This window comes from Ctenocephalides felis, unplaced genomic scaffold (assembly GCF_003426905.1).
Source record: "Ctenocephalides felis isolate EL2017-DRISC unplaced genomic scaffold, ASM342690v1 CF-g0.4_SCAFFOLD_00845, whole genome shotgun sequence".
Taxonomy (NCBI): domain Eukaryota; kingdom Metazoa; phylum Arthropoda; class Insecta; order Siphonaptera; family Pulicidae; genus Ctenocephalides; species Ctenocephalides felis.
In genome coordinates, this window is record NW_020536999.1 from 45,524,858 (window position 1) to 45,549,206 (window position 24,349).

The 24,349-nt window shown below is 28.2% G+C and overlaps 3 protein-coding genes and 1 non-coding gene across 5 annotated transcripts in view; 3 read left to right on the forward strand and 1 right to left on the reverse strand.

Annotated features, from left to right (window-relative positions):
• Positions 1 to 6,811: 6,811 nt before the first annotated feature.
• LOC113363868 (phosphatidylinositol N-acetylglucosaminyltransferase subunit H-like) lies at positions 6,812 to 7,717 on the forward strand. Of its 2 annotated transcripts, none has more exons than XM_026606353.1 (4): positions 6,812 to 6,956; positions 7,087 to 7,214; positions 7,391 to 7,468; positions 7,539 to 7,717. In XM_026606353.1, the coding sequence occupies exons 1-4, from the start codon at positions 6,857 to 6,859 to the stop codon at positions 7,674 to 7,676; spliced, it is 444 nt and encodes a 147-aa protein (XP_026462138.1). In that variant the 5' UTR covers positions 6,812 to 6,856; the 3' UTR covers positions 7,677 to 7,717. The 2 variants fall into 2 exon arrangements, with proteins under 2 accessions (XP_026462138.1, XP_026462137.1); XM_026606352.1 differs by having other exon boundaries at positions 6,812 to 7,016; positions 7,539 to 7,715.
• Positions 7,619 to 8,653, reverse strand: LOC113363869. Its single transcript, XM_026606354.1, has 5 exons — positions 8,493 to 8,653; positions 8,284 to 8,420; positions 8,156 to 8,212; positions 8,012 to 8,086; positions 7,619 to 7,879 (listed from the first exon to the last, which is right to left on the reverse strand). The coding sequence occupies exons 1-5, from the start codon at positions 8,494 to 8,496 to the stop codon at positions 7,760 to 7,762; spliced, it is 393 nt and encodes a 130-aa protein (XP_026462139.1). The 5' UTR covers positions 8,497 to 8,653; the 3' UTR covers positions 7,619 to 7,759.
• Positions 8,654 to 8,872: 219 nt separating this feature from the next.
• LOC113374320 (ERC protein 2-like) overlaps positions 8,873 to 24,349 on the forward strand; it is a 30,201-nt gene continuing 14,724 nt past the window's right edge. Inside the window, exons 1-2 of the mRNA XM_026614437.1 lie at positions 8,873 to 9,159; positions 9,451 to 9,635. Of these exons, the coding sequence (XP_026470222.1) occupies positions 9,050 to 9,159; positions 9,451 to 9,635 (295 nt within the window). The 5' untranslated portion in view covers positions 8,873 to 9,049. The remainder of the gene's footprint in view (positions 9,160 to 9,450; positions 9,636 to 24,349) is intronic.
• Trnat-agu lies at positions 10,115 to 10,188 on the forward strand. Its single transcript has one exon. It is a non-coding gene; the product is annotated as a tRNA-Thr (tRNA).

Genomic DNA, 24,349 nt, shown 5'->3' on the forward strand with positions numbered 1-24,349 from the left:
CATTTCTGCATCTCATTTCAAACAATGCTCGAATGACGCACTTTTGTTGGCCGATTATTTGGTCAGAATTTTTTATGTCGAGAACAGTATCTGATTAATAAAATAGAACTAATTCTATTTGAGTATCATCTTTCTATTCTTTGCTTTTCAATCATTTAGTCAGTAGGATATCTATACTATTTTATCTTTAATACCATACCATTTGAAATATTCTTTACAAATGAAATTAAACCGCCTTAATTTTTGTTTTTTATTTTATAATTGGTCCAAGTTTTCTCGTCTCAGGCATAGATTTAAAAAATTCAATCAGGTGTAAATAGCATTTCGCGTTTAGTCAGGTTGCAAAAAGTGTTCGAAAAACAAAATAATTACTTCAAAAATAGTTCATTATGATTCAAACATGAATAATACTTGAATATAAGAAGCAAGCGATATTATAATATTACTTTAAATTTACTGGGAAAATAACAGAATATGTAAAAATTGTTATAATGGAGTGATAATTTATTATATATCATACTATTCATAGTATCTTCCGCCTTGTCCTTATTTCCGTGTAAGCATTTAGAACTATACCGAACGTATATTATCATAATTGCAATAATTGTACTTAATTTTGTTAATTGTTTGTGAACAAGTTAGTCATGGTGGGTCACTCCTTTTAGCTTGTACATTTAGTAACTATCCAAGCAAGGACTTAAATGATTTACACGTTTAGAAAGACATAATTTATAATAATTTAAACTACTGTTTCTCAAACTTTGTTGCTGCAACCAACCGCACCTGTATCGTCTTTAATAAAAACTCTATCAATATTCAAGATCCTTCAAAATGTTTTGAAGCATCTTGAGAATTGATTGAGTTTTCGTCAAGTACCCTTCCTTTCATAATATAAAACTATTACTATAGTTTTTTTATAAAAAAATTAATATCTCAATTAATTATTCTATCAAAATAGTTTGTAGTTCAATATCCAATTTATAAAGTATTATTTAATAAAAAATATTGTCTACCATTAGACACTGGTTGGTGCAGTGCACTGCTGTAATATACTAAAATATAAACATATAAATATCATGTTTTTTTTTTCATTTATATAATTTAAATTATTTTTGATCACAGTGATATGTTTTTTTAATTACAGAATTTAATATTAATATATATCATTACATTTATATTTGTTCAAATCTAATTAATCTGAGTGTTTCTGAAACAACTTGTGAATGTATATTCTTTAATCCTGAATTTAAATAATTTAAATTACACTATATTATTTATAGTTCACCTAGCCGAAATAAATGTAGATAATCATTCGTAACAAAATATTTTGTTTTTTTCTTTTATTTCAAATAGATAGAATACTCATTAGTCCACCTTCGATATGTTTGTTATCGCACAACAGATTTTCTTAAGACAACATGCTTATACCAATTATCTAGTAATTAGTGGTTCTATGTTGTGGATAAATAAATAGTCTTCGGTAATTAGCATTGAGAGATTATACTATTGAATAACTTAAGACTGACTATTAGCGCTTAGATGTTTAAATTCCTTCGAAAAGATTCTGAGGAATGGAAATATTAATTATGCTTTCCTGGATTATATTAAAATATTGAAGAAGACAGGTATAAATTAATTAATTTACGACTTTTTAGATAATTTAAATTTGTGAGTATTTGCTTTTTTATAATTAGTTCTTTTATCGATATCCGACGTTATTTTGAAAAAAAAAGAAATTACACTACTGAGAAGTATGTCATCCCCCCGAGAAATGGCAAAGGAGTCTAAATTATTTAAACTTGAGAGTTAGATAAACCTAATTTCAAAATTTCATACGAATTGGAGCACAGTAAAAAAATTCAGACCCAAAACGCTCCATTGACTTGAGTAAATATTCCGTATCCGATGGCAAAAATATGAAAATACTAACGTTTGTATGTGAAAAGGAAAAGGGCTGTTTCTAGAGTTTTCCGCGGCGATTATTCGATTTTTTCTCGCCGTAAGAACCATCCTTGGATTCCAACAAACATTTTAAAAAAAGAATTGGCAAATTGGTCCAGGCATTATTGAGTTATGCGCATAACTCAATAATGGTTGGACCAATTTGGTCAATTCTTTTTCTAAAATGTTTGTTGGAATCCAAGCATGGTTCTTAAGTAACGCGCGCGCTTACCAACACATTTTGCGATGCATTTTTATATTATAAATATAAATTACTGTTTGATGATTATGATATGCTTCGTTGTACTTTCATATATTCACTTATCCGTTTCAAAATATTTTTCTTATATCGGTTACGATGTTTTTCTCATATAAAAATAGAAAAAATAAAAATTTTATGTTTTTTGAATGCGATTTTGGTATCGCGAAGAAGAATACTGCCACCGGCACCGGACGAGCCAAGTATCTACTACGCGTTCTGCATTCCAAATAAACTGATATCCATGTCTTCCAGATTCAATCGTCAGCAAACAATGGAATTGAGACATGCTTTGTCAGAGCCCAATGAAAGAGCATTCGATTGAATAGACTATAATAGTCAGAAGAAATATATATATATTAAATTTACTAGCTAAGTTATAAGTATAAAAATATAAAATTTAATCAAGCATAAAATTCTCTACAATTAGCACTTTGAAGAAAGCAATTTTGGCATTCTTTTCAAATATTTCCTGACTTTATATATGACTTTCTATTTTTGGTAATTTTTTTTTACTAGTATAGAGATTAAATCTCTATCTAATCTTTTCTTTCTCATGCTGCGGGCAAATCATTTCATTATCTTTTTTCACTAATAACTAACTAAATTCTTTATTATTTAGAACATTGAACCGACAAATTTTTTTATTTTTCCTAACAATTACTAGTGCAATTTAGTTTGCAATTTCTTTAATCTAATATTTTATATCTCCAGCTTTGGGATCTTTCAATTAAAACATAATCTTGTAAGGTTGCAAGTCTTTTAATAACAAGAAAACTAGTCAGAGAGCATTTATCATCTGATATAAATACTATAGTATTCATGTAGATAATTATAATTATCTGGTAAGAATTTTCAAAATTTTGCAATTGAATTAGAGGATATTGAGAGGTAGAAAAGGTATCACTCAGAAACTGGAAATCAGATGTTGAATCAGTACGTAGTAGTATTTTAACTAAAGACTAACTGAAAATAATTTAATATTTATCATAAAATATATTACATTTAGTATTATAATAAGAATATAAAATGCAGAATCGCTATGATGTTTAAAAACTTGATAGTTATTTGATTTATTTATTATTTTTCTTGAGCATTTAATACTAACATTATGCCGAATCAATCTAATTATCTTCGCAATATTTTTTATTTTGCGACATATAAAGACGAAAATACAGAAAGACAGTTATTAAAGTTTTTCTGAATTAACACAAATGATGAATTTGGGACTTTTTTGCTTCTTATTTTTATTGCAATTGAGTAAAAAATTCAGTTGTTTCAAAATTTGATTGAATAGATTCAAGATCAACAGAAATCTAAATGAAGTAATGGTAATCATCAGTACTAGGTTACAATATAATCTATAATTATATACCTAAATATCTATAATTTTCTTTATATTATATATTTATGGAGATATATCATTTAAGGAGACATATATTATATGATGATATATAATATTAAACGCATGAAAAAGTATTCATATCTAGAATTTACACAAAAATATTAATGTGTTTCTACATGAGTTTTGTAGATTTGAAAGTATATTGAATATTTTGAACTTTCTAGACGATCGCTAATTTGTTATACAAGCATGGGCGCTTGTTAGCACATCAGGTAGGTAGTGCACGGAAGAAGCAAATACACGTGGTTCTTTCATGTAAATGTATAACAAATAATATGAACTATATTTTTTCTAAAATAATTTCATTTAAAATTTGCTTATTAAAAGCATCAATTAGAAATATTCCTCAGAGAAAGTGAATTAATGAACAGAATAATTATAGTGTAAGAGTTATATGAGTGCTTATAGCTGATTTATACAGAAAATTCGGACAAATTGCATTTTATTTAACCTCGCGGTAATTGTAAATAGAACTGATGAATATGATACGATCAACTATTCAAAATATTAGGTAAAGTAAAAAGAAATCCATTATTTTTGCAATAAATTAAAGGTTTAAACTACCATAGTTAGAATGATCCGATTTAGATCAATTATGCGATGTTTTGTTCAATAACTTGTTGCCAATCTTAAGGTAACATCATTATGCCTCTTTTATAGAAATCTTTGTTTCTATTGTCAAAAAATTGAGACAGTTGATTTTCACGAGCTTCTCTTGAAATATGTTTAATAGACAAACCTGGTTTTATCGATACATGTAAACCCGTACAACATGAGTGGCAAAATGCCACTGGCCCTCGGCCCAAGGGAGCTCCTGGCCAAAGTGACCGCGGGCTCAAAAATATTTTTTTTATATTGTACCTTGAAACATTTATTTTATATTTTAATATATAGTTTAAATTCTTCTTAAAGTCCAAAGTGATACTAAAGACAATAATACAATTAATATTTGAACACAATTTTCTGAGCTTTTTGGCACTCAACAGAAAAAACTTTTAAAGCAAAAATGGCATCATAATGTTAAATTATTGATCCCTGCTAGATGGGCAGAACATTATGATGTTCTTTTTGCTGTAGAAGTTCGTTTTGTTGAGGTCCAATAAGTACAACAAAAACAATTTTATTAGATTACAAATCAGATGAAAGAAATAAAGTTATTTTACATAAAAAGAAGTATGAAGAAAAACAATTTTTGTTTGTTTTTCATTGTAATATCTTACAAATTATCTATGGAGCATCTAAAGCACTCGTATAATCTAAAGCCATTAATCTTTCAAGACATTTGAAAACTTTTCTAGTACAAATGGAAAAGTATCGGCATAAATTTAAACATTTAAAATTAGAAGTAAATAGTATAAGAAAAAAATGGTCTGTCATCCTGAATTAATATTTTACTTGCTTTTTGTCTTTATAATTTTATAATTTAAAACCATAAAATTAGTGGGGTGGGTGGCATCGTGCCTTAAGGCAAGTTGCCGGAACTTCCCGTACCGTAACGAAATGTTCGAGGAATACTGAATGTTTTCAAATAGATTATTATAAATATTGTAACATTGTCTAATATTTATAAGAATTATATAAACTGAATTGCAAAGTTGAAATTATTTGTTTAAAGTATATTAGAACTATAGTCAGAATTAAAAATAAAATCTGAATAATTAAAAAAAAAAAAATTGAAACAATTTTTTTTTCCAAAATCAATTATGCCTTTGCCAAAAACTGATAAACACTTCTCCCAATCATTACTAATTAAATTTTTTTAGATCATTCAAATCGGATACTCCGTTCTCTCAAAAAGTCGATTTCTATTTTCTGCATTCTTTGCTCCGTATCTCCGAAACGGCTGGACCTGCCTTTGCCAAAAACTAATCAGCTCTTTTCCCTATCGATAGAAATCGAATGTTTTTTGAACCATTCGGATCCGCGCGCCCGAAAACGTGACTGGAAATTTGTATCCATACATACATACACACTCACACACACACATCCATTTTTTCTGAGGTATGCCAAAATGTTCAGAAACCTTCAAAACGTCGAGAAATGTAAAAAATTTCAATTCCGATTTTCGGCCTATTACAATAACACACCCTACGGGAAGTTAAAAATAGAATTAGTCGAAGTTGGTTTGCTTATTTGTAATATAATTCATTAAAAATTGTTTTGGCCAGTATAGTGATGCTATTGAGTACGTTGAAAAATATCGAGTTTATTAAAAAAAAACTAAATAAAATAAACATTGAGTATCACGATGGGTCCCTAAAGAATTTGCCACGGGCCCCGGAGGGTCTAGTTTTACCACTGACGGGTACGGTACTTCTATAACACGGTTCGAGAATTGAGACTATCCCCCTTAGAACACGGTACTTTTATAATAGTTTCAAAATCCTAATAAAATATAAAAAATAATAAAAGGTACTAAAAACAAACATTATCTGATTTAAAATTGGTGAAATCACAATACAACAACCCAATAAACGTGGTGAAATTGGTAAAAAACATACCTCATTTGACATTTCATTCGAGCAAGTACGTTCTATCGGAAAAGAGCCTGGTCTGCTCATATTTCTTAAATGAAGATTCTTGAAATGAATTGAACATAGAAATATAATTAAAACTTCACAAGAGCTTAACATCACATAAAGAAATTTAAAAATATTTTTTTACTAAAAACAAAAAATTGAAAATAACAGATTTGTTACAAAAAGGATCTGAAGTTAGTATAGATAGATCAATGATTACAGGATGTGGATATCTTGACAAAAAAAACACTTCGTAGTTATGACCCTAGACAATATTATATGACAATGAAATGTATGTAAAAGTATTACTTCTTTGAAAAATTAATACAAATATTTATCAATATTGTGTAAATGTAAAATATTCATGAAATTTAAATTTTTGGAACGTAACCCCTCTTTTGGTACAAGGTTTTTGTTTTGTATAACATGGTATTTTTTGGAATCCAACTAACCGTTTTATACAAGGTTTACATGTATTACAATAACAAAAATGTATCCAAATTGTATTATAAAATCATGTTTCGTTAAAAAGAGATTTGAAGCTGAACTGTATTTGTCGTAGAACACAACGTAAATAGATGGCTTTACTGAATCCACCAAAACCATAACTCTTCCATGTTGAACTCGAAAACAGTTGTCAGCTGTCAGATAAAATGACAAATTCAAATACTGTATATTTGAGATTAAAATAATTACTTAATAAGTCTAAGTAGCTGTGTGAATTATACTGAAATGATTGAATTTGATTATGTGAATTACCCTCAGCTATTTGAGCATTTTATAGCAGACATTAAATTTATGAATGCCTCTTATAACCTTACTTATTACATAGGTGCTCTTGCAGTGATCATTTTAGCTTATTTTTATAATAGATTTACAAGAATCAAATCTGGTAGGCATATAGTTTTACCAATGCATTATTCAATATTGTATTAAACAACTGTGTATGTTATAATATATAGAAAGCATATTACTTGTTCGAAACATTGGACTTCAATCAACTGTTTCATACTACGGAGGCTACGAAAGTTCAAACTTTATACCCTGGAGTTGCATACAGGATGTCGTTATTAATGAAGTGATGCATTTTGTAAGAAATTGCTTTTATTAGTTTAGTTATCTAAAAACGCAAGAGTTAATTAAGAATATACTCTACATGTTTTTATAAAACCATATATTTACAAAATATTTGATTTAAGTTGAGAAAATTATTTCTTAGCTCCTAATATAAAATATTTATAAAATACATCATTGTCTTATTTACAGCAACAAATTTTGTACATATTAGTTGTTTTGACACACGATTACAAAAGGAGTGGTAAAGGTGTAGTACCACTTTTTCAGGTAAAACATATATTTTAAATATTTAATTATTATTATAAATTTAGTATTTCAAATTGTTTTTGTTTTTCAGAACACACAACCTAAATTAAAAAAGTTGGAAGAGATGTATCAATCAATTAAAAGTTTAATATCAAACGATAATATGATGCAAAGTGGCGATAATCCTTATATACATGCACAACAAATAAAATTCACCATTATAAAATAATATAGTGCTATTTTTTTACAATTCTAAAAATAATAAAATAGTTTCTTATATACACTTGAATAATTATAACTAAAGAACTCTATTCATGTCAAAAACTCAGATAAAAATTTTCTTCGTCTCAATTGACGTTCTCTATAACTTGGTGTGATCATTGTATGGCAAATATGCTGCAGGTCTTGTCCATATTTCCTAATATGATTATACTGCAAATAATTTTAATGAATATTATTAGAAGAAAAGTGAAAGAGGAAAAGGTTCTATGTGAAAAACAAGCAATTTCTAGTCCCAAATAAATTCACACTTCAAAATTTATATTTTAATGTATTAAAACTTACATTATCCTTTATACTGGCCGCTGTGTCAATAAGTTTTGATGTGTCTATGCTATTTGAAGTGTCCGTGCTCATTTCCTAGAATAAAATTGCCGTAAGAATTAATACTATATTAATAATAATCTTCGAAAAATAAAATATTCTTACCATGGCGTCTGCAGGATTTTCATTTAGTTGAACGTTTGGCTGACAAGATATTTTTTCCTACACAAAAAGTATTAGTTCAAATAATAAAACTTTCAGTAAAACTATAAACTATTTAGAATCATAAGTACCATTTCTATCCTTTTTTTATCATAAAGCAATTTTAAATATTTTTTTTCCATTTTTGCTGCAAGTTTTCTCATTTGTGTCACATCATATTGTTCATTTTCTACACCTTGTGCATCTTCGAGTTTATCTGCATTTTGATCTATAAATAAATATATTTAATATCAAACATACAATTGTATGAATTGTTCAATGTTTTGTTATATAGACTCACTCATTGCAATAACGTTTGCTTCACATATAAAAGAATATATTATTTACTGTAATTATTACATTTAATTCGATATAAAAATAGCATAATTTATTTAAAAAAATACAGATATTTTCTATAACTAACAGATCATAGAAAATATTACAGTAGCATAGTAGTGTAAACAAGCGTTTCAACTGACATTTATCTCACAATGTTGGTGGCCATTTTATAATTTAGGTTGGTATTTCTGCCTAACATTCAGACAACATTTAAAATCAAAAGTCTGAGTTGACGTTTGATCGCGTAGTAAGAGATCAAACAATGTTCAATATATTTTATATCATATTTTTATATTTAACGTGAAAACTATACAAAATGAAATCTCTTGATAATATCTTGAAATTGTCAAAATAATTTTAGTTTTCTTGTGATCAATTATAACGGATGACATTTATTTATTTATTTCATATTTTGCATTTTGCTGTAGTATGTGGCCTAACCTTTAGTAACGGTTTATATTTCGTGATATATTTTTTATTTTTTCGATAAATTATGATTAATTATATCATATTTTTAAAATGTCTCAAGAACAGGAATCATTTACCTTATTACGCCTCTCGGATGAAAGCGACTCTCTTTCGGATGTCCCAGAAATAGTTGTAAATCCTCGCAAGAAGAAAGTTAGAAGGTCTGTATGCATACAAAAGTACATATATTACTAATATGATTATCAATTAAAATAAATCACTCAAAAATGTATGCGTAACTTAATTTCAGACCAACATCCAATAAGTGTTTTTCTTTGATCGATCCAAGATTGTATACATCTATTAATAATCATGTTGTTCCTAATCATTCTAATAATTTTAAAGCTTAGTTTTGATATTATTACTAAATATTATCTTCATTCTAAGTCAAACATGTAATTTATTTGTTAAATGTATTTTCATTACAATAATATGCTTTATTAAATTTTCAGAAAGAGAACTAGTGTAAGCCCTAAAAGTCGGGAAAAAATTCCATCTAGTGCAAATTATGGTTTACTGCGAATTGTTGGGATATGGACAGGAGCTTCAATCTTATTATGCTGGTTATCTGTTTTGTCTTGGGTTGCAGTTTTGTTGCATGGTGAACTTCGGCGTATAGACAACAGTGTTTTATCAGGTGAGTTTAAATTTATTTGTAAGGGGTCATTTATTTATTACATGAGCAGTTTTGAGCCTCTCGAGAAGTTTATGCTAAAATTGTCAAAGAATAATTTTATTTCTAACTTTGATAAATTCAACTTCAACATTGAAAGTGTATTTGCCTCTTAACAGTTACTCTAATAATTTACTAATATTGGAACTCATTTAATTAAAGAATGATACCAATTGAATTTACAAATCTATTTTAAATCAGATCATTCTACTATTATTACCATTATATCATTATATAAAGTAATATTTTTATGAGGTAGTGGTCTTTTTTATTTTTATAAGTTATTAGTCTTTTTTTTTTCAATTTCTATTCATTTCATTTCATTTATTTCCTATTTAATTCCAATAGTAGTTCAAACTATTTAAAATTAAAAAATTATATTTATTATGTATACGATATAATACTTTATTAAGAAGACGCAAAAATTCAAGCCATCAAACATCGGCGCCGTGGCTTAGTTGGTTAAAGCGCCTGTCTAGTAAACAGGAGATCGCGAGTTCGAATCTCGCCGGAGCCTTTGTTGATTTTTTTTTTTAATTTTTATTGTAATGTATATTTGTTATTCGTTATATATGCAACACGAAATATTGTTTTGGTAAATTATGTAAAAGTCAACATTTTGAATAAACTAGAATCATGAAAGTTGTCATATTAACTGCAAATTTTATCGTGAAAATGCCAGTTATCACAGGTTGTTAATTAAAATTTCCACGTTATTTTAATTGGTTGTAATCTTTTTAATGTATACTGTTGGTTTTTTTATCAGCATCAGTGAATGATAACATAGACTTATTACCCGTTAGTGCAAATATTTTTTAATGTTGTTTTTTTATATTCTACGAATTGGTTACAATTTTTTCATATATATATATATATATATATATATATATATATATATATATATAAATTAAATAAATATATTTATATTAAAGAATTCGACTCTAAAAACTGTGTTTCATGATTTAAAGTACTGATTCATATCTTATTTGCCTTCACCACACAATGTTATGACTTCCTACGTGAAAAGCTGCAAAATTATACTTTGCTCATATAAATGTACAAACAAAACATAGTATCTCAGCCGCCCCGATATGTTTGCTGCAGAGGGACGGAAAATGAAATCACCACGCGCAGGATCGCATGCGCGCTTATCTTTCGCAGGGTTTACTAATTTATATTACGGTCGAGAAGAAATATATATAACACTAGCAAACCCGACGAACTCCGTTTCGCCACCAGATGGTTTCGTGAGAAAGATGAAGAAATTTTCTGTTTGTTTTATATTTGAAAAGGAAAAATTTGATTTTATTACACAATAGTAATGAATTTATTTTGATTACAAAAATGAAGTGTTTTTTAGTTGAACTTCTCTAAGTAAATGAAAGTGAATCCGCAAATTATTCGTTTCATTGAAGTGCTCTTTTGTAAACCACATTCTTTGTTTTTTGGTCTGACGTTAACATAAACTAACGTATAACTGCCCATGTGAAAACAATGATTTTCTGAATAATCTATTTGAAATTTATCCCGCAAACACTAAGCGATTGGGCTTGTGACTTATGTTATTGCGAACGCAAGGCGAACTGGAAATTGCAATCGTTTGAAGTCAAATGGAAGACCAGTCGGAATCATTGGTATGTCACCAAATCGCCAGCAATTTTTGATTGAATGGTGAAATTCAGTGCGTGTACATCATTATTCTTTGCGGCAAGAATTGCTAGTTGACTTAACCAAGCATAATTCTGATAATTCTCACTAATGTCATTACTCGAATTTTTAATTACGGTGCGTGAAGTTTCAGAAATTTGCATTTGATGCCATGTACCACTAATGTTCTTAGTTATAAACCTTGCGAGACCTTTCCAACGAATGCAAAATTGTCGAAATCGGTTTGTGCGTTCCGGAGTTAAATCGTCAGGAAGGAAAACCCGACTTATTTTCATATATATGTAGATAACTCTATATAATGAATTAACTATAAATCTTAAGTCAAACGTTACCATTATTGCGCATCTTACATTAATATGTCCTGATTATTATCACCATTATATTTTGGTGCAATATGTACAATTATAAATTAATGCACGAATGCAAATAAATTATTTTGCATATTGCTGTATAATATTAAATAATTAGTGCTATGCCCTGGTCGGTGAGCTGAGTTAAACTCTAACTCGAGTCAGGGAAGAATAGTGTGAGAGATTTTCCATTGCCATTTCACACCAGTTGGAAACATATTTTTGATCTATATTTTCAAGTGAAATTTGATATCATTATTGCATGATATCAGGTTATCAAAAGCGAGTGTTCGAACGCCGATTATTAATTGAACGTTACGCCAATACCAATTGTTTTTTAAATAATACGTTTTTTTGGGTGCTATACGTTATTTATCAACTAAAATATATTTGGTTTTACTTACTTATCTAATACTACAACGACTATGCATTTGCTACTACTACTACTTCTACTATTACTAGGTAGTATACTAGCACTACCACTGCCCCTATATATTATTACTTCAATTTCTATTACTGCTACTACTATCGCTCTTGCTACTACTACTGCTAATACTACTACGAATAAAACTTCTACTAATTTTGCTATTAATACTGTTACTACTATTATTTTTACTACGACTACTACTAATTACTTATGTCATTTATATCTAATTCTTCTATAATTATTCCATAAATTGGACATAATTCATTTCAACTATTAACAGAGCTATGAAATCTTCATAAAAACTTCAATGAAAATATGTTAAAAACAAAGCAAATAGCGCAATCTTATTTAATTTAGTCAAGTAATGAGCTTTCCAACCCTGATCCGAATGATGTTCTCTGGGGTACGCCCCAGCAAGTGGTACGTTTGACGGCTCGCGCGTAGCTAGCCGCCGATACTTCAGTAACTCTCGAGCAACCGCTACGGTGGCACAGCGAGTGCATGGTTTCATGGTTTTGCACTAATGTTTTGCGCAGAATGACATTTAGCTATTTTGAATATTTACAGTGATATACACACAACGCAGCTTCATTCCAGTTATTATTAATCCGACTTTAAAAAAATATTGTTTCTATTAATTTTTAAGAAGTTTTAGTTTAGTGTAGTGTGTAGCCCAGTGATTTAAGTGTGTGTTCATGAAACATGAATTGTAGCACGTGTGTGAAAACGAGAGTTTAGCGAAATTATCTCATTTAGCAGTATGTTCAATGGTGAAGTTATGATCTATTATTAGACATTTTGATAACACAATTGTATGATATTGTGACGGTATAATAAAACGTTTAACAGATATTTTTATATAGATTTTGTACAGATTTGATAGCGTTAGCTTTGAATTTTTACCTGTAACTAGGTCAAAGCAAGGCCTTTTTTTATCTTCTACTTAAGATTTAAAAGCCTTTTCATTTATTTTCATATTTTATTATTATCAAGCGAAATGGATGCACTTATTTATATATACATATATATATATATATAATATATATATATATATATAATATATATATATATGTATATATATATATATATATATATATTTAGTTAGTAATTTCTCAAGTTATTACAATATTTTGAGTAAAGATAAGAGATTATATTGTTCAACAATATTTTGCTTATCATTTATTGTTGTAATGAACTTTACAAAATTCTAAAATTCACTTATTAACACCTGTTGATCTATAATTAGTTTATTTATAGAACTTGGTTAAATGCGTATTGTGTAAATTTCAAAATACACGTCACATATTGCCGTCTATTGATTATTGCCATTGATTAAATATTGAAACTGATTCATACATATCAACTGAAATTTTTGAGATCAATATCGACTTATCTTCTTGGTGATGATTAAATTAATTACTTATAATGATATCAATATTTGTTAAATGTTATCAATAATTCATAGAATCTGACGATAATTTTATATATATTTCATTTGACTATTTGTAAAAATGTTGGAACACTCGAATAAGCGCATAGTCTTATTATTGATTCAGAAACTATAATTTCTAACTAATAATATTTATAGATTTTTAACAAGCATTATTAAGCTTATGTTTCGACAGTTATGATACAAATACACTTCTTATTCTCTTAAGGATCTCCGCCTATTCCGAAATACATTTATCACTTTATTAAATGCCTTTATTGGAATCTATATCGCTTCATTATATATATATATGTATTTTTAATTTCATTTTCAATTTTAATTTTGGAGGAATATATATATAATCTATTTATTTCTTCAATACTGAATTTTCGTTGTGCTTTCACAGTTTTATATAAAAAAAAGACTCGCAGATCTCTCTAAATCTCAATGGCTCTCGATAAATAGAGCATATTCAATTCCTTTATTGCTTTTGATCTTGGAGTCGTAAATATCGTTCAATCATATATGGTGACTATAAAATATAATACTGCAATGATCTTAGATTTCTGCTTGTATTCTGTTATTTTCTTCTCTAGATTATTTATTGGCATATTTGTTTGTTCAAATAGAATTTTATTTTAATTTCAAATGTGATTGCTTTTATTTAATTACACCTCTTATAAAAGCTCTGATACTAAATTCTTATGTATTTCTAAAATCAACATAGTTTATGATTATTATATATTAGGCATATGTCTATCAAGAAAATTATATTCTAGTCCGAATAGAATTTAAATTAACAGAAAATTATTAATTTTTAATTGTTTACTAATTTGTTACTTAACTTGAAATAAGCTTCGAAAAAAGCTTGTGCATTGAACCTCCTACGCGCTGCATTTCGCGATCAATATTGACCTAGAGCTTGGAATATCAGTATAATAATAATCAGTATATTCTGCCAAAAAATGAATATGTAAAAATAAACATGAGTTTTATTAATTTTGTGTCTATTAATTTATTGATTGGATTTTGATTTTTATGAAGTATCACACGAAAATAATTTCATGGTTTAATACATTTCGATACAAACATTTAGTAAAGAACAAGCAAAGTTATTAATGAAATAGTGGTGAACAAGTAAACTTATTAGTGAACTAATAACTTTACTTGTAGTTTTAAGAATTTCTTAGTTTTACACATGTATATGAAATTCCGGTAGTGCTTTGTAAATATATGGTTATTATTTAATACCATTGTTACTTCATACAATTTAGTTTGGTTGAAAATAAAATCATATCTTCTAATTTGATTGCTTAAATATTTTCCCACTTTCAACAAACATTACTGATGGTGTATATGTACTTACTTGCACTTATGATTATTCTTCATTATGCTTAATATACGTTATATGTGGCGTAGTTTTTAAATTTATTTTTTTTGACCAATTTTTATAAATGTTCTTATATTATATCAACTATTGAATTGCGTTTGTCTATGTTATATTTATATGTTTCTCCAAATATTTGATTTGGGCATTTATCAACTAACGTTATTTTAAATTTCTATTAGAAACTATCTATCAATTGGAATATTTTTTTTAGTGAATACATTGATTTTTTTACACGGGTAAACAATTTTCAACCCTCCCTCGAATTCTGGTATGTACGTAGTTAATGCGGGTTGTAAAGCGCGTGGCGTTCTCCACATTTGACACAGTTTGCATGTCTGTATGTAGTTGGTCTAGGTCGTCCTACTGACAGTGATACTGTTAACACGCAGTGCAGCTCGGTTTTTAGAAGTCCAATGTCAAATGTATGTAACTTTTATAAAATAAAATTATCTCTACGCCCAACGCCCGAATTGTACTTGTTTTTGAGCTTTAAAATCCCCGGGACACGCACTTTTAATAATGGCATAAGCATGCTATTTACTTATCCCCAATGTAGTATTTTCAACTCTTCGATTTGAACAGAACATTATTATTGGTTTTCCGTCAATTTGGTGTCACATGTACTGAAATGTCGATCATTAATCTCACATTTTCAATTTAATGATTCGAGTAGAGCATAATTACCAACGTTTTTTGTCCATTTGTTTCTTGTAACATCTACTGAAATAATTTGGATTGTTTTTTAAATCTTAATTTCAAAGCCAATGTAGATCTTTGAAAATCTTTCCGATATTTGAAGACATTTTTCTGATATGAGATTTTTTTTTTTTGTTGAGTTCAATATTTCAACGATTTATTATATTCCATGATTATATATTACATGATTTCGTTTACAATCAATTGGTTACGAAGGTGTTAATAATACGGAAAATATAAATATGAAATACATTAAATATACAAAGGTGATTTAATGTTTTAATTTTCTTATAAGTGGCATATCTATTCCATATCTTAATTAGTATTGGAAATCTGGTCTTGATAAGTATTTTCAACGACGATAAGAAAATATTATCTATTCTATTCTAGAATTATGATTAGGTTTAACATTAATTAATAATAACATTAAGTATACTTTGTCTGAAGGCTTTATGATAAACTTTTTCTATACTAATTTATTTTGTGCGTAAGCTTTTTCATGTTTTCCCTATTTTTAATATCTTCGTAGCAATTGTTTGTTAGAATTTTTCTTTATCTGATACTTTTTAGATTATTACTTTTACTTCATGAACATTTTCTACTGAAAGTGAAATAAAGTTCGTTATTTCACAGTATTATATATATTTGGTATTTACATTGTTATATGGTTGTTTTTGTTTCATTGAAATATTTTGTAAAATAATTGTATTGTAATAGAGCAGTATAATTGCACAAACGGATGTAATTTAGAATTTATAGTTCAAGGTCTAAAATGAATTTTTATCTATTTATAAACAATTGCTTTTATATTGAATTTTTAATTATGTTTGATGACCGACTTTCAGTAGGTAAATTTGTTTATATAAACAATATAGATTTTAAAACACTATGTTCTACTGATTGAGACATCAAATTTGACGTTCATATCTATAATATTTAATTGAATTTTAACACTATCAATATTATACATTGTAAACGGGCATTTATCAGCATGACGTTTATCTCTATAACTGCAGGTCGTTAGACGACCAAATTTTTTATTACACAAATCAGATCGGCCTAACAAATTACAATACTTTGTTACGACGTAATCCAAGGTCTGAATTGAAGCCCAAGGCGCCCGTTCAGAATTCTAATGAGGAAACCTATATTCTGATCGGCGATTTATTTGCGCGACCTTATGGAAGAATAAATATTCTTGCAGCGTCTCTTGTTTATAATCGTCATTTTATTATAATCTGTAATTAAGTAAACGTAAATGCCATATCATCTTGACGACAGTAATATAAAAAGAGGTTCTAAGGTCTAGATCACATTGCTTTATAAAACGGCGGGTTATGCCATAAAATATGCTTAGGTGTTAATGAAATGACGTGTTACTCGTAGTGACCTAGTCGAACTGCTTCATTACTTCATACATAAATTATTAATTAATTTCAATGACTAATTTTGATATGTAAACAAACATTAAGTTCGAATCTATGAATCTATTAATTTGTTTTATTTATGCATTGTATTGCACACACACACACATATATATATATATATATATATATATATATAATTTTCACCAATTTCTAAGTCATTTTTATTCAAATGTTTGTGCATGCTTTGAATTTGGGGGGCGTCCATCAATCACGTGAGCGATGTCTGAAGATTTTTATACACCCTTGTATTCATTTTTTACTCTCTTGGTGCTTCGTGGTGATATTTAAAATTTCCATCCCTCCCTGACCAAACCTCATATGTATATTTAGTACTTAGAAAAAATCGCAACATTTTTATTTTTTTTTAAATAAAATTGTTTTTTTTATTGAATTGCGATTTAAAAATACGTATAAGTAATATCTTTCTAGGCCTTTCCTTTCCCCCACGTGCCATTTCGTGATTTTTTTTTGTTACCCCCCATTTTAAACTCCCGTGATCAATGGACTGATCAGGGCACACGATTTACTCTTAGTTTAGTAAAAAAGAATGTTGGTACGAATTTGATTTGAAGAATTTTATCTTTTGAAAATCATATAGACTGTTTTAGAATTTCAAAGTTTTAAGTCATGTTTCCAGTTAAAAACACTCTAAATGAAAAATCAATATTGATTATTTTCAGCACTTCAATTATCAAAAAATACAAAACAAAAAATAAAAAAAATTATTCAGTTTAGTTTTGTTAAGCAATGCACAATCGCTAATTATCAAAAATCTTACATATTTTTGTTTATTTTATTTGGTTTTTTCCTTAATCTGTAATATTGTTTTGCATTAGCCTATATTAGATTTTATTACTATTAATGTGCAAAAACATGTATTTGTTTACACACGATATTTTAAAATGGTTTACATAACAAACGTTATGCCATTATACATTTGATTAGTTTCAATTAACAAAGCGTGTTTCATTATACCATATTGCGTTGTTATGTTAAAAATGGTTAAATTTTATGTAAAAACTGATTTTGACTGACTACAGTATATGTAGTGATTTTGTCTGACAATGAAATATTCTTTTCTATCTGAAAATATAAATCGAGCTGTCATTGACACTCCACCGCAGTACACTGACATTTTTCTACCGATATAATATAGGATTTATTTCCATTTTGTATAAATTTTGTTCTGGTTTGCTACAGCGCTTATCACAGAGATTTACGTTTAAATACAATTTTTATGAGAGCATGTGGATGATAAATAACCAATTAAAAAGTCTAATGCTATTTTGCTTATCAATATTGTGTTATCAGCTTCTAACTATTCTATGTGTGCATCGGCGTTTATTGTATAATGAGTTAGACCGGTATTAATTTTATTGTATTTTAAAGCAAGTGCAAATGAAAATGAATTTTTCAGTGCGTAATTCCTCCTTTTATCAAATGAGTAATTGAAAACATTTTTTGTACAATTTTTCCATGGGATTGTCTCAACATAAAACATTAACAGATGTGTTTACAGGTGTATTAAATTGAGATATCAATATCATGCGCTCGATGATAAATTATAAGTTTCGTTTGGGTCAAATGAAATCTATTGCTTCTGATTTCGTATGAAAATCTATTGCTTATGATCCTAGATCATACTCCAACTAATTTAAACTAGAATTTTCAAAGATTAGCAACTATGATAGCAAAGTATATTAAAATTCAATGAAACCACTATTAATTTTATTAGAACATAATATAATATTTGCCACGTAATTAAATATTAAAACATAATATATGCCATAAAAGCTTACATGTCTAGAAAAATGTACGGTTACATATGAGCAAAACATTTAAAAAAATAAACAATAATTATATGGCAAATAAACATATTCTAAATTTTGTAATGCAATACTTTTTCAAAACTACTAATCCAATTATAACACATATTCCATATGTGTTTATCAAATTAAGCACACAGTTTACAATACACACGCTTCTATTAATAACTTTTCGGTTCTACTGCGCCATAATCTAAATAAATAATCCTCAAGGAGAATCAGAATCATTTATGTCAATATATCAGTAATGATATGCCTGGAGCCAGATGAAAACATGGTGTTTGCGTAAACACTATAGAAACAGATATCAGGGAAACAAATTGCTTTTAAATCCCTGGGATCAATTTACTTTGTCGTTTGTATGCTAATGGAAATTTGTATGATAAAATATTTAAATAGAGGAGAATTTAATTATTTTTCTAATGCTGTCGTCCTCTTGATGCATGGAAGTAGTAGTAATGTAAAATTTAATTTCGTTAAAAAATTGATATTGAAATATATTATGCATTTTTTTAAAATGTCTAACGTAGCAATTTTTATGATTTTGGCTTAAAAATGTAGTAGCTAAATATACTTTGATAATAAGCAGATTCGTACTAGAATGATCCACAATATATGTTAAGTTTCATTTTCATTACAATCAGAAATTGTTGGCACAAGGTTCTCAGTATTATAATGTGCTTTTGCAATATTTTATTACAATTGTAAGTTCTGAGGAAATTGTATACTCAAGAGAAATACTATAGAAAAATAGGAAAAATATAATAGTAGGTTGCTATCAGCTTCGATAATAATGAAGAATTCAAAGACATTGTAACGGGCAAAACATTTTCTTAACTATGGGGCAAAATATTTGCGCTTATTAATTTTTTTTTATAATTTTATTTGAACAGCGATCAGAACTTATGGGTTCTATGAGCTGTTGTGATTAATATCTCACAAACTACTTTTGTTTTATTACAGATGGCAACCCAAACAGTTGTCACATCTCCGTATGATAAATTTTTATTACAATCTCTGTAATAGGGCAAGTATGATGCAACAATGCCGGGTGAGGGCTATTTACACTTGGAAACATATTGCTATTTATATTTCAAAGTGAAAATCGTTGTCACTGTTGCCTGACAACAGTCTGCTCGAAGTGGGTATCGAACCCGGGACCTCTGAAACAAGTCCCGACGCTCTTAACCACTTACCTACGGGCGGCGCTTATTAATATAGTTTTACTGTATACTCTATGGTGTCAGTAACATGTTATTCAGTTTAGTTGCTACTAAATTTCGTTCGTCACAATAAATCTTTTTCAAATGAATACTCCACTTCCAATTATTAATTACAAGGAGCGAAATAAACTCCCATTCGAATCGATCAATTCACTCATATGGTTTCCTGCAGTGCTTTCTGAGTAGTTTGAACGTCGTGTTGAGCTTTCTAACATAGGAATCCATTAATTAAGCATCGAATTCAATTGATTTTCTCAAACACGTGGAAACAATATCCTCCATAAATTTTCCTTCATTCAAAACTTTTGTCAAACCATTCTTGTTCACCTACGAGCTAGGTTATACAAATATATTGACAAAGGAGCTGACAGACTTTTTAAAATTTATGATGGTTCCATTCAAGAAGTATAATATTTATATTTTCATTGGATAGTTTTTTATGTTGTATTATTTTAAATTTGCTGATATCATCATTATGAAAATCAACTGCCATGTTGTAATTGTACAAGAAATTATTAGATCTTTATTAAAAAAGATTTTATTAAAAGTAATTATATTCGTCAAAAATTTGCCAGTTTAATATATGATTATCTGACTATCAAATAGTTTGATTAGGAGACGGTTTATCATATACCGTCAAATAGTTTTGGCCAAGTACCAAAATGTGATCTTGTCTTATCAATAATTTAGGCACTACTGTTACAATTATGCATTAGTTCAATAGCTTATTTAATTAGAAATACTACCATTGTTAGTATTATTGAAACATCTGTTAATTTTATTACATTTATTATTATGCCGGTTTCAAACAAATTCACTTCATAGTTCACATCTTCCCTTAGGAAAAATTTCTTTTTTTGGTATGTACCCTGGCTTCCTGACTAATATATTCGGGGTTGTGTGTGAATAATCTGTCTCACTCCCTTTAAGTGGATCGATATTATTATGTTATATTTGTCGTCTGGCTTTCGTTCCAAGTTTAGCATTGGGTTTCCATTAACGGAATTGAATCCTACAGTTCTCCTATTATATTATCCTCATAAACTATTATAATTCAGTATTAATATGCTGAAGGAGTCAACGATCCTTCGCCACAAATTTAAATAATATGCTGAGTATTTTTCATGTTTTTGATTTTAAATATTCATATGAATTCGATTTTTAAAATAGTACGTTAAAAGCATTCAATTTCTCTTAAAGTTTTTTGTAATAATAATAATGTAACGTAATTTTGTAATACTGGTAATCCATTTTGTAACCATTGCTTTGGAGAGAATTTATTCAGATTTAGAGTTGGATTGACGTGATAGATATTTTAAAATATCATACATTGTACTCTTATTTATTTAAATTCATGTTATTATTTATCATTATTGCTAGATGTTATATTATTTAACAGTTGTAATTAATATTGTGATTAAAAAAAATACATTGAAAATGATTAAAACAAGTCATCTATAGGTCAATTGATCCAATTCAAGTGATATTGCACCATATTGCACTAATACTTTGTTTCATACCAACAATTAGTTATTCTATTCTAATGCAAAATCACCGTTGGTTTAATTTTAGTATAACATCAGTGAATTCATTTTATAGGTCACACACACACACACACATATATATATATATATATATATATGTATATATATATATATATATATATATATATATATATATAATTTAAATTTATATTCTATTAACTGGTCATAAATTCATATTCCAAAGATACAGAGTGAGATGTGATTCTTGGCGCCAACGAGGGCAGACATTGACGGTTCTCTGTTTCTAGCCATAATTTTTCTTTATATTTATGCGAGGAGTTTGCATAAATATACTTCATCCGAAATTAATATATTTTGTCGTTGAATGCAGCTTTATTTGCCTTTGAAGAACAGAAATATATTTTTACAATTGCATAAATAATGCCTTTGCATAGTGCATTATGCAATAAGCGCTACGTATTCAAATAATAATCGCGAAAATGTTTATTTTCATTGAAGTTCTTTATGACGGTATAGAGATTGAAATGCATTTTTATTGCGTAATATAATAATAATCGTAATGTAGGGTAGAGTGGGGCTTAAAGAACTGCGATATCTAAAAACAAGTAAAGTTAAGGATTTTTTAACAGGAAAATATTTATATCCAGCCATCGATTCTTAAAACATTGCCATCGCGAGATAAACGGGTTTGAAAATCCTGTATTTTCTTTCGTTGTTAGTTTTTTTGGTTGTGAGCAATTGAGCACTGTTATTTAGTTTACGAAACCCTAATATCACTTTTAAGTATACGTCATTTAATTATTTTATAAGAGGTACTGTTAATTTTAAGTTAGATTCAACAGTTTTTTTATATAAGCTCTATAAAGCTTATACGAGGGTATGTTAAAAGAAACCTACTGAACCGTATGTTTAATAATATAATATATATAACATATTTTCTCCAAACTACTTCTTATTCAATGGTCCAAGGAAACGTTTCATTCGCTTTCCCGTTTTCTTACGAGATTTTGAATTATCCTGAAGTAACCGAAATGAAAAAAAAGTTACTATTCATCAATTTCTTCACGAAAAGGTTCTGGTTTTTCATTATGTCACGCGTTAGATTCACGCTTCAAGGAATACTCATTTTTTCAGGATACGAGCCTATTCTTCGAATGTGTCTCGATATTTTTCATTCCTTGATCACTGCCTTCTCGCCGTGGAGCTTATGTTATGGAATGATGTAAAGAATTTTTTATTTTGTACTACAATTCAACGAATTAAAATGTGATTGAGTTTTGTTTTAAAAAACAAGCACACTCAACCCTTTGAGCTTTTACATCGCCATGCAATTTTTTCTCGGAAAATTTTCCGTCGTTATTGCACAAATTCCGTAGGCACTGGTATGTTTTTTGTACTGGTATTTTTATTCAAATTGAACGTTTTTAATTATTACGCTGTGTATCCTTACTGTTGAAAAGTAGGAGTATAAAGCCAAATAAATTCCATTAAATACCACGAAAGGTATAAATTAGCAATGAATTCTTTTCTTTTGTGTTATAAACAAGGAAAAATTGTCATTTGAATCAGTTTATCAGATCTTATAATTATGAATGTGATATCTTGTATATTATGACTATATTCAGATTTTTATCTTTTGTTCGTGGCTAGGGTTTGTCAGTTTTTAAAAATCGAGCTTTAGGAAAAAATTATCGAATTCGAAAACCGGTTTTTCAGTAGAAACATTGGTTTGCAATACTTAATAAAATAGAAAATGGCATATCAGGCCAATTGTAACAGATTGGCGAAAACACTTTTGCAAATCGATACCGTTTTTCGTTATACTAATATAAAAATATTTACATCCTTATATGTGAGAATTAGGCATACGCTACGGATAATTAATTGTTTTAAAGCTATCTAATCCTGGTCATTTATAATTTTTTTTAATAGATTGCATAAAAATTATTAACAATTAAATAGTAAATGATTCAGCTAGAAACTGATTTAATCAGTTATTATACAAAATAAATGTTTTTAATTATTAAGCTGTGTATTCATAGTTAAAACGTAGGAGTATAAAGCCAAATAAATTCTATTGAATATCACGAAAGGTAGAATTTAACAATACATTTCTTTCTTCCTTGTTATAAACAGGGAAAAATTATTATTTGAATCAGTTTATCAGATCTTATAATTAACTTCCCGAAGGAGAAGTTTATGTTTTCATCAAAAAATCCGATTCGCTAATTTTATGTTTTCTCGACGTTTCAAGCCATTCTGAATCGAATGAGACCAAATCTGGAAAAAGTATGTGTGTGTGTGTGTGTGTGTGTGTGTGTGTGTGAACAGATTTTTCGCCGTAAATCGACGTTTTCTCAATAATGGCTGGACCGATTTCAAAAATTTAAAAGCCATTCGATGTATCTGGATGAGGACTAGCGTTTATCAATTTTGCGCGACGATCAGCCAAGTCGTTTCTTTGTAAATAGCAGAAAAGTGAAAAATTTTTCGTCCACGTTTTAGCCCGCAGTTCTGAATCGATCGTGAAAATTCAAAAACCATTCGAAAGATATTGATTGGGAATCGTGCTGATGAGTTGTTGGTAGAGATCGGCCGGGCCGCTTTCTTGTAATAAAGTGTTAAAAAATTTTTTTTCGACGATTTTTATTATTATTTTTTTGACGGTAGATACCATAGTCTTCTAGATCATACTAAAATATTACGACCCTACGACAAATGGTTTAGCTTTAAAAGT

Excerpts from the sequence above, each read along its gene's own strand:
- LOC113363868 (XM_026606352.1), top strand. The coding sequence starts at position 6,857 with ATGATTGAATTTGATTATGTGAATTACCCTCAGCTATTTGAGCATTTT. Across the intron at positions 7,017-7,086 it reads ATTTACAAGAATCAAATCTG|AAAGCATATTACTTGTTCGA; the intron begins GTAGGCATATAG and ends TATAATATATAG. Across the intron at positions 7,469-7,538 it reads GTGTAGTACCACTTTTTCAG|AACACACAACCTAAATTAAA; the intron begins GTAAAACATATA and ends TTTGTTTTTCAG.
- LOC113363869 (XM_026606354.1), bottom strand. Across the intron at positions 8,213-8,283 it reads ATAAAAAAAGGATAGAAATG|GAAAAAATATCTTGTCAGCC; the intron begins GTACTTATGATT and ends CTTTTTGTGTAG. Across the intron at positions 8,087-8,155 it reads AAAATCCTGCAGACGCCATG|GAAATGAGCACGGACACTTC; the intron begins GTAAGAATATTT and ends ATTTTATTCTAG.